The sequence below is a fragment of the Phaethon lepturus genome, unplaced genomic scaffold (genome assembly GCF_000687285.1).
Source record: "Phaethon lepturus isolate BGI_N335 unplaced genomic scaffold, ASM68728v1 scaffold35953, whole genome shotgun sequence".
Classification (NCBI taxonomy): domain Eukaryota; kingdom Metazoa; phylum Chordata; class Aves; order Phaethontiformes; family Phaethontidae; genus Phaethon; species Phaethon lepturus.
The window spans coordinates 48,985-60,010 of record NW_010528981.1 but is presented as its reverse complement, the minus strand read 5'-3'; the positions used below and the strand labels follow the sequence as shown (position 1 = coordinate 60,010).

Below are 11,026 nucleotides of genomic sequence, written 5' to 3'. Positions count from 1 at the left end.
TCATGGGGCACTTTGATGCCCAAAAATCTTTCCTGAAGTTTCCTTCCTTCCCTTCCACAGGGGATAGAGCAGTGGTTTGCTTTCAGGCACTTGCATGAGCTGGGGATGACAGGACTGACCGACCAGCTCGTGTGCAGGGGCCAGTGTGCATCTCAGCTCTTTTCCTGCAGTGTTTCTGGTCCCAGCATTTCCTCATGCTGCTGTGTTTGTGTTTTCCAGATCAGCCGGTTATGCGGCCATGCTCAGCAGAGGCAGTATCGATCAGCTAATTACCCTGAAGACCTTTTCATTGACAAGAAAGTGCTGAAGGTGACTCACATCGAGCAAGAAGAAACTTTGTCGAGCAGGAGGAGGTGAGAGTGCTCGGGCTGAGTGCGGTGCCCGTGGGATGGGCTGCAGGAGCACTCATTGTATGGGATGGCCCCAAAGAGCTCCTAATTTCCCTCACCCATAAATCTGTAGCTGGTTTTGACTCTGACCATCAGAGCTGCTCTTTGGCTGGCTCTGAAGTGCAGTGAGGTGTCTACGTGTGTTTTCTCACCTAGTGCATCTATTTTTTTTTTTTTTAAAAACCTGCAGAACTGCCTCCCGCTTTTCATCTTTGTTTTGCCTTTTTGCAATGCACCAGGCACCCAGGGTCGTACACCAAATGCCTCATCTGGCTTGCGTGGGCACTGCTATACTGCCAAAAATACTCACAGGTGTAGTTATAGGTGGAACTTTAGCGTGAAACATTGCATGTAACACTGTGTGTGTAGGTAAGGGGGACTCATTTAACTGTTTTTGTGCAGTTTTACGGTAGTTCAGGAATGTTAACAGCCTTCTACTGAATAACTTCAAAGTGAAGCAGGTGCCTCCGCTGCTGGCACTGCACCTTGTGCTTCCTTCCCTCTGTAAATAGAAGCTGTAATTCAGTGGGCTCATGCTGGTGTCTCAGAGAGAAGCATCTCCCCTCTGGATCTGAAAGCACACCCAGAGACGTGCGGTGCCTTTGCTGCTGTCTTGAGTACAAAAAAACTCCCTGCAGAAGAGAAACAGGCAAGCTTGGCAATTTTTGGAACTGGGGATAGACGAAGTTGGATGGATTTCTCTTTAAAGTGTAACAGGCTACATTCTTGATACGGTTCCCATGAGATACAGCACCAGGGCTTGCATTCCTCCGTTGTCTCAACACGTCGGAGGGTTGCACAGCCCAGGCTCTGCCGGAGATGTCCTTTGAGGACTGTGAAGTCTAATGAAATCTGCTGCAATGAATTACATGAGCTCATACCTGCAGAGACAGAGGAGTTTCTCCCTTCCCTTCCCTGCCTTGCCCGACGGGGAGCTCTGCTCCCCAGGAAAGTTTTCTTCCATCTGTTCTCCTGAGTGCTGCTGGGGTCTGTGCGACGGGGAGCAAGGCAGTGCCTAGGATGTAAGGAGCTGGGTGTGGTGGGCAGCGTAAGGCTTGTCCTGCTTGGGGTTTGGCCCAACTGAAGACCCAGGTCTTGCCTCATTTTGGCTTTCAAAATGGTGTTGATTGGACCTCCTGCCCCACCGTAAGCGCGGTGCCGTAGGTGGTGGTTCATGCAGAAGGTGAATGCCTGGAGCACCCTTCCAATTTGTGCAGGGGGGTTGTGGGCTGAACTCCCACCCTTTGGAGGGCCTTCGACTCCTCAGGCAAACCCTTGTTTATTGGCATGGGCAGTGACGGACGGGTTTGGTGCTTGCGTTGTGGTGACCCACGGGAGGACTCGGGTGGCCTTCTGCCTCCGTTGGCTGCTGGCTCTGCCAGTCCGATCGGGGCAGAAACAGGCTCCTCGTTAGCGAAAAGGCAGCGCAGCGCAGGCCGCCTTCGCTGGCGCTGGGCCGTCTAATCCTTGTTTCGCCTGCCCCCAGCTGGCAGTCGGGCGGAGAGGGAACCCCGCGAAATCCCCAGGCAAAGAGGGATGGGGGGGCTGGGCCCCCCTCGGCACCCCAGCCTGCCTAGGCCAGACCAGCCCTGCTCTGTCTGGCAGCCTGGTGCTGCTGGGCACCCCCCTGCAGCTGGCAGGGCCTGGAAGTCCCACCGCTGCGGGCACCAAGGGGATGCCCCTGGGAGTGCTGATCCCTCCTCATCCCTGCCGGGGAGAGAGGAGGCCAAAAAATAACTCCTTGCCAGAGGGGGAAACACGCTGAGCCCAAACCAGGAGACTGAGGCCAAGTCTTACTTCCTCCAGTCCCTGCTATTCATATTGTCGTACTTTTGTGCCATTTACCTAATTAAATCTGCCAGTGTTTCCTAATGACAGCTGCTGAATGCCCGGAGGGGACGGACCTGGTCTGGGGGGACGGGTGCATCCCGCTCCTGCAGCCCTGTCAGAGTCCCCGGGGTCAGCCTGTGTCCTGACACCTCTGGACCGCTGCTGAAGGGGACCTGCTGGGGACAAAGGTCCTCGGTGCTGGGAAGGAGGGCGCAGGGTGGAGGTGCAGCCCGATTCACATCCCCCCCGTCTGGCACAAGCGCTGCTCCTGCGGCTCCTCCTGCCTTCCTGGGCCGAGCCTTTTTGCTGAGTGTAACTTGCCCCTTCAAATGCAGACTGTGACTCCATGGCTTGCCCAACGCTTGCCCTGAAATCAGGTGTTTTTGACAGTGCAACATGAAACCTGGTGTTATGTGTCTATGCAGGTCTGTGCTGAGAGTGTCTGCTCCAGTCTGCCACCAAAAATGCCACCTGCCCTTGCAGGCATGTTGGATGGCCGATGTCAGGCAGACAGAGTGACATGGCTGTCCTTTCCTGAAGGGCCTCCGTTGCCTTCTGCAAAGCCGAGGGGACTGCTGGCAGTCTGAGCACCTGCTGCTCGGGTGTACCCCATGTACGCACAGCTTTCTCGTGCACTTTTCCGTAGGCGCTGTGAGAGCACAGACAGTGTGTCGCCTTGGTGTGCTGCATGGCTGGGCTGAGGTTCTGCTGCCCCAGCATCCTTCCCATCACAGGCAGTTTTGCCCTAAGAAACACACTTGTGTGAAACACACTTGATCCCTTGTCTGAGTAACGTCAGTAAAAACGATGCAAAATGCTACTTGAGGTCAGAAATAAGACATTCTTGTGTTTGGTGTGACTACCTTCACTGTTTAAAATGCACCAGCCCCATCTTCTTTTCCTCTTTTAACTGAGCACCATTTTTCCACTCTTTCTTCCAGGGAACTCATTATGAAGCTGAAGTCCCACAGCAGTTTTTACAGCAGCTTGCCAGACTACATCTGCAACCACAGCTCTGCTGTTCAGAATGACACTCTTTGCTGGAACGGACAAGAAGTTGTGGAGAGGTGAATCATACCTCCCTTTCTCTCCCTCTCCCCAGCACTGCTTGTCTTTTGTTAGCCAGGAGCAGGACGGGTCTGTGGCCAGGACACTGCTCGCTCTCTTCAGAAACCTCTTACAGAGCCGGTGTCCACCCGCGCTGCAGCTCAGATGGATGTGCAAAGTCCGTACGGAGAGCAGAAGTGGTTGTGTGCTGCCCTCCACCGAGTTTTCTGCACTCTGCTGTGAAAACCCTGTAGCCATGAGGAGTTTCGGTCGGGGTGGGTTGGCAGTGGTGAGCCAAGAGGGGAGAGCAGCAGCAGCTCGGCACAGCCATGCTCCCATGCGAGGCTGCACTACGGTGCAGAGCTGGCTGCTCCAGAGTAGCAATGGGGGCAGTTGCCACCATGCACTATGCTGGGGTGGGGATGTCACCAACCTGGCTCTGTGTGGTCATAGCAGGACAGCATGGGTGGCATCCCCATCCAAGGAGTGACAAAGATGACAAAGACGACCATCTTTTTGGGTTTTTCCTTGGCCGTGGCTCTGTGCTGGAGGTCAGGACCACTGAGCTCTGGTGGTGCCACTGCTGCCATCTGACCATCTTCCTGCAACTGAGCCCTGGCTCTCCTCCCTGGATGGAGCCATTCACACCAGCGTCCAGCTCGTGCCCTGGCTGCTTTTCCCTGCCCCACTCACCAGTTCTGAGGATGTGCTGGTGGTAACTCTGAGGTTAATGAAGACAGGCAAGTACAGGATTAATAGCATAAAGGGGAAGGAAGTGTTAATAGAAATGAAGATTTTTTTTTTTCTTGCAAAAAATGCCCCTCAGGAATGTTAAAGGATGTGGAAATAGGACTTGGAAATGTTTTTTATAATTATACATAAATCTCCTCTAATCACCCTGCATTGCAAAGCATCCTTTGCTATTAAGTAGTTTGCATAAGGGAAGAAATAGAAATAAAATCAGGAAGTGGTGAAGTGTTGAGATATTAATTATGACTTCTTGATCAGTAACTTCAGGTGGTAATTAGCCTGTACTTGCAATACTGACCTGAAACACAGAAGGGACCAAAATAGCATCAAACTAGTTTTTGAAAAAAATTGCTCAAGCATCTAAGATCACACACTTAATTAAATATACTTACTTTGCTGAAGGAAAAATGTGTCCTCTATCTGTACCTATTTCAGGAAAATCTTGAGTTTCGATGCCTAATTGAGAAGTACAGTTGGAAAAAAAAAGGTTATTTCAGTACTGTCTCACTGATTGTTAATTAAAACATCTTAAAACAGTGCTATAAACACTGCAGCTTTGCGGGGGAGGACCTAGGGTGAGGTCTTTGCTTATGACTTCGCTGGGGCCACGGTCCTGCTGACGCCACAGCTGGGTAAAGTGGCAGCAATGGAAAGGTGCTGAGTCCAGATCCTCCTGCAAATACAAGTTCAGAGTTATTTGCAGATTAAGCGTGACTTTAGATGATAGCCTTCTCCACTGCTGAGAATGCCAGTGGACCATCACAGGCAGAGATGTCATCCTAGATCCCCTGCCACAATGCTGCGGTGTTGGTGGCACAATATGACAGGTCACGTAGGTGCCACAGCATGTGGAGGGGGCAAGGCAGGGAGAGGATAAAGTGTACGTGCACAGAGGGGGCACCATGATTTCATCTCCTGACTGCCTGGCTATTAAGTCAAGGATTAAATCCTCTGCTGTGCTTGAAGAGAGCATGCCTTCCCACTCCCCTCCTCCTTGCCCTCTACAAACATGTAGCTAAAATCGGCTCTAAAGTCAATTCTGTTGCTTCATGTGGAGCCAAAACTGACTGCTTGGACTTTCCAGCGTGGCATCTCTTTCAAGAGTCTTGGAGGATTCCTGAAAATCAGGAGCATTTAAGGTAATGGTGCTTGAGTAACCCAAACCACCAGTTTCTTTATTCAGTGTTTTCCTCAAGAGGGAGCCAAGCAGCTGTTCCACTGCCTAGGAGCTCTCTCCCAAGCTGCTCTGAGAATGTACCTTTATATACTGGAGTGTTTCTGGCATGGCTATACCAGTTCTCCTGCTTGCTCAATATGCACTTGTTGGTCATCAAATTCCAGCTTGCCACTTTTTACGAGAAACTTGGTGTTTTTTGAATCTCTAGTATTAATTTCAGGATACTGACCTGGTAGTTGTTCCATGCGTGTAACAGCTGCCAGAAAGAAGGGTCTGATTTTCTAGGTTTTGTGCATGTAAAATATACTTTATATCTTAATGTTTCCCTCTTGCTTTGTTGGATATTGGCTTTTGTAAATCAGATCTTCCTGGCTGGAAGTTCAGCAGGCTGGACAGGAGGAGATGCTCATGCCCTGCACTTAACCTGCTGCATGTGGTTGCCATAGCTAGATGTTTCACCTTGAGGCAGGATTGAGTTGCCTGAGCATGGGTACGACATACAACCTGAGACTCCTTTGGGTTTTTGGGTCATTCATAGGAAAATCTAAGACCACCCATGTCCCTGTGGAGTGGCAGCTGGGCCTCGGAGAAGATGCCTTGTGATTCCCATAGCAATATGAGATGCCCACCATAGGAATGGGTTAAAAAGTACCCCCTGAAGCTGCTGAAGGGGAGAGGGATAGTTGGGTGGATGCCATGTTTCCATGTGTTTCCATGGCTGATGCTGTGCAGATAATAGATAAAGCTGCTTGGGCATTGCTGTGTCAGTGAGCTCGGCATGAACATCCATATGGGCATGTCTGGGCTTTGGTGGTGTTCCTGTAGGGCTTGTGGCCATGAACCTCGCACATCTTTAATGCAGTACCTGAATATTAATCAAGTTAGACATGAGCCCTACTGGTTTATCTGTTTCCTGACCTCTCTGCCACGACAAAATCTGCTAGTTATTTTAAGCCCTTTTCCTATAACACGTTTTATTAAGCCTGGAATAGCAACTTCACAGCCCCTTGCCAATGCTTGCCAATGCCAATGCACTCAAGATAATACTGACAATGTGTATCCTGCTATTCGATGCAAATGGTCCCTTCTGCACCCTGTGCTCCTCCTCTTGTGTTTTTCTGAATCGGTATTTACTCTGTCCTGTTTATCCCAGTGCTTTGTTATCAGCAGAGAGTGAGCGTGTCCCTCCTCCTTGCAGACTGGACACACTCAACGTCTTTCCAGTGGGTCTCATTTCCCATTTTAAGCTTTGAACTCTCCTCCATTTCCTCCTTGCCCTTAATTCCCTTGGCCCTGATCGAACGTGGCGTGTTTGTCTGGGCCTCCAATGCGATGCAGCCAGCTGGAGTTATTTTACTGTGCGTTTCTTCTGACGCAACGAACCGTTCCAGTGCAGTCCTGTGCAGACTGTACTTCGCTGATTGTGTTGATCGAGGTCTGACTCTACTTGAGCTATGTTCTTGTTTCAGTGTGGCTCTGAGATTTCCCACCGATGGAGCAGGGTTATGCATGCAGTGAGTGCACTCCTTGCCTGGTGCAGCCCCTTGCAACCCCCCTGAAATGAAGAGCTCTGAGAACCCTCTTGACCGAGAGCTTTCTATGCCTTGGCTTGTGGTGGAGATGACATGCAATATGCTCTGCTTATGGGTCAGCATCACTCATCCTGCTTTGTGTATTCTAGCATTTTTGATATGATTCATCCCTCATTTTCTTTTACTGAGTCTTATTTTGTGATCTGTTGCCTGTCTCACTTCTCTGGGTTGGACCATCTAATGGCAAGAATTCATCCTCCTTCCCTAGGTTTGCTCTGTGGATTGGTAGCTTGATCACCATCCCTTATGTGGGTTTAGGACATGGTGCCTTGATCTGTCAGAAGTAATGGCAAAATGCAAAAAAAAAAAAAAAAAAAAAAAAGCAAAGAGTGGCAATCATACAAGGAAGGCTGATTTTTTCTGGTCACGCACCCAGCGGTGCCTGTGTCTTTTGCTGTGCTGTTGCTGCTTGGTTGAAGAACATAAGCTAAAGTGGGAAGAAAAAAGAAAAGGCAAGAAATTACTGCTTTTCACACTTTGAAGCGTGCAAAAACATATTGTGCTTTTATGTGACACCACAAAGATTCACAGCAAAAGCTACATGTGGCACACTGCACCACTTGTGAAGAGCTTGTTGAGGGGTCACGGTGCTTGGGTGTTTGTGGTAGCTGGGAACCAGACCTACTGGATCTCCTTCTGTCTGTGCACCCCTGTGCACCTCTGCAGCTTTCCTGGGATCAATTAATTGACAAGCACTTCCCTGAGATAGGAGAGGGCTGGACATGCATAAAGGGTGGGTGTGCAACAGCTTAAACCTGCCTAAGTGAGGGTTGCCAACATGCCCTTCCTTGCCTCTTTTTGTCTTCATGCCCCATCCTCCTCCCTGCCCTTACGCTGGTGGTGTTGGGTAGTGAGATGATGTTGTCCAGCCTCTCTTATCCATCTCTCCATTCAGTGTTGAGAAAAACCAGAGGGTGATTCTTATCACTGAAGTCCTGACTGAATAATTAGCTCATTTAAAGACTTCAGCTTAAGTCAAGTGGGTGTTGAGATATCGAACTCATCTCAGTTTCTATGGGAGTTAGGCATCTGAATCTCAAAGGTGATTTGAACCTTGCATGTAGTATCAGGGTTTTGCAGCATTTAATACTAAAAGCCTATTAAAATCTAGGTTCTCAGAGTTTAATAATCTGCTTACATGAGTATATTCCTTTCAAGCTGTTCTGAATAGAACGACAGCAACATTTGCCCACTGCAAAACTTGTAAGCACATTAAGTATTACTGTTAGATACTGCCATTTCCAAATTTCTCATGACAAACTTGTACATTAATCTAAATCATCCGCATAACTCTTGTTCTCTTTATACCGATTCCAAATTAATATATTTTTAGCACCTTGCCAGATTCTCTTCTTCAAGCTAAAAGTCTCAGATTTCCTTGCTGTTGCCAACATACTGTGGTTTGTTTTAATCATACAAATCATAAACAATGAAAGCACAATTGCAAGCAAGAGAGAAAAATGAGATTCTGTAATTGGAACAAAGGAAATTCTATGCCAGCAATAACCCTTTAGTTCATGAAGGGTTTGGTTATTTCTGGCAGTGTTGCAAAATATCTGATACAATGGAGTCCCCAAAGAGGGAGGCTGTATAACTTTTCAAGCACATAAAACACAGCTTTGTAGCAAATGTAAGCTATAATGAAAGGATAGTAGGCAAATTCAGTGGGTTATTGAGTGGCCATAATTGTTTCCAGAGTATTTCAGAAATGAAGATCATGAATTTTCCTATATTAAGCCTGCTGCTTGATCTCAGGTTTAGCCAATTTTTCCATAATCTATTTGTCTTGAACTTTACTCAATTGAAGTAAGAATGTAGGGAGACTTCAGGCTGTCCCTTTATGCTTCAAACTCCTATTGTTTTGCTATGAATATTACAGTTTTTGCTGTTCTTAAAGTCCCATCTTCCAGAACCAGGTGATTATCTGAGACTTCACATTTAATAAAACAAATCAACATCTGCAGCATGCTTACTGGCTGTAGCACATTGCGCAAGGTGGTTGGGAAGAGGCAGCACATCCCTTTGGCAGGGAACTCGTACAGCAGGATCTCCGAGGGCTCTCATGGTAGTGAGACCAGGCTGCGAGGTGGTTGATACTTGGAAATCCAGCAGAAAACGTCTCCTTTTTGTTTAGGTGAGAATGTTCCTTGCTGAGAGTGTTCGATCGTCCTGGTTGCTTCTGAAGAAGCTTGCTCAGAGCTGCTGGTGGTGTAAATTGACTGTGGCATTGCAAGCTCTGCAATGACTGCAAGCACTTACTACAAGCAAGCAGTCAAGCACACATTGCAAGCTGGGAAGGCACCCAAGAGCCATACACCCCAATTCTCTCCTGCCATCTGCACCCCCACATAACACGTGTCTGCATATGGTCAAGGGATGGTGGCACCATGCGCTCTGTATGGAAGAGGACAGCTGGGGTGGGCTGTGGGCTTTTGGCTGGCCTGCAGCCTCAGCCAGCCCATGGCTGGGCTGGGGCACTTGGTATGATTGACCAGGTATCTCTGGACAGTGTCTAGAGAGGAAACTGTCAGGGACAGAAGTTATCAGCTCTTATGGACTCATCCAGGAGTTACTCTCTGGCTGCAGGGTGGCATGGGTGGATTGGAACAACCCTTCCAGCCTTTTGGCTCCTGCCGTTTGCACTGCTGATGTGACACTAAGGTTGTCACACTAAACCAAATGGGAGCTGGGCCAGAGAGAGTAAAACGTGGGCACTACCACTATGCATACCTTCACTGACCCATGGAAACCAGCTGGGGATAAGACTTGGGTTCCTGCCAGGAGTGTGGGGGCGAAACTTTTCTTTCCTGTCTCCCATTTTTTGTATCTTTTTACCTTCTGTGTGGTGAGGACTTGGTGTCACCAGCCCACATGGCCTGTAGTAAGTCATGTCTTGAAATGCAGAGCAGCTTCAGGGGCTTGCAGGTGCTGGAAATCCTGCTCTCTCAAGCTTGGTTGTTAAGTCCTGTGCAGTGAAACCTCTTCTTTTGTATTGGAGTCCTGTCTTGTAGCAGACTGTTGTATTTGTCCCTCATCCATTCCCTCAAACAAGTATGATTCAGTGAACAGAGATAGTAGAGGAAGAGCCTGCAAGGGCTATCATGCCATTTAAATTGTGGAGCTGCATTTGAATAAATCCTTGGCAACTGGAAAGCAGGCAAAAATTAATTGTTACTTGAATGAAAAACTTACTTTCCTTTTTCTAAAAGGTGTAATTCTTTATGTTTGACTTACAGGATTACTTTCTCTAAATCACATGTCAGGCATTGCAGTAACTCACCTCAAAGCCTAGCACGGCCAAGTGGGATGAACACACATTTTACATTCATTGCCATATATTTAAATTGCATTTGTCATGTTGTCTTCCTTGCTCTGAAATGAAAGCCTGGAAGGACCTGCATTTGGACTGGAATGACCAAATGTTCGCAGGAGACATTTGTGGATGGTAGGGAGGAAAGAAGGGGGGAAAAACCCTTAATTTAACTGCATACTTTGACATTTATTGCTGGTGGATGAGAAGGAGCAGGAAGGGTTTGTAGTTGTGCTATCCCCACAGAAGACCTCAGATAATCAGTGTTTTTATCACGTGGTTATCTTTAAAGTCATTTTTAGTGAGGCTGCTTATCAGCACATTTTACAATGTGACATTTGTTTTTGGAAAATACCATGTCCCCAGCAAGAGCCCATACCCAGGGAGCCCAGGCGAGGAGATGCTGCTCACTGACGTCGACACACGTCAAAGAGGAAAGTATTTTGGGCTTTGCTTATGAAGTGGAAGCCAGACCATGCTCATGTTGCAACACTGATACCCCTTTGGCGCAGGGACCCCCTGGGACCATGGGGTGGACTTTAACCACTGTGCATATTTGCTGTTCAATGCCTATATCACCATGGCAGAGGTATGTGGTGGGTTTTGTGGAGTGGCACAAGTGTCCCGCAGAACGGGCTGTTTTATTGGCATATGTTGAAAGCAGCTTGAGATGGCTCTGAGATTTCTCCTTTGAGCTGTGGCTGGGAACGTGGGAAGAAGGTGATGCTTTGGCTTTGCTTTGCAATGGGACCTGCGAGCCCACCAGCCCAGCAGCAGCTCAGTGAGACGCAGGAGAGCCTGCATGGGGACAGCCCTGGGACCCCCAGTCCTCCGGCTCGAAAGGGTCTGCAAAGGCATCTTACTGCCATATTAAGGCCTGGCTGCTTGGCCCAGGCTGCAGGGAGGGGTGCCAGCTGCCTTTTCCAGCTTT

At 48.5% G+C, this 11,026-nt stretch overlaps 1 protein-coding gene across 1 annotated transcript in view; it reads left to right on the top strand.

Moving 5' to 3' along the window:
- Positions 1 to 219: 219 nt before the first annotated feature.
- Positions 220 to 11,026, top strand: part of LOC104618271 (glypican-3-like) — a gene marked incomplete at both ends in the record, with an annotated part of 59,785 nt that continues 48,978 nt past the window's right edge. Inside the window, 2 exons of the mRNA XM_010283817.1 lie at positions 220 to 353; positions 3,161 to 3,286. Coding sequence (XP_010282119.1) covers positions 220 to 353; positions 3,161 to 3,286 — 260 coding nt within the window. The remainder of the gene's footprint in view (positions 354 to 3,160; positions 3,287 to 11,026) is intronic.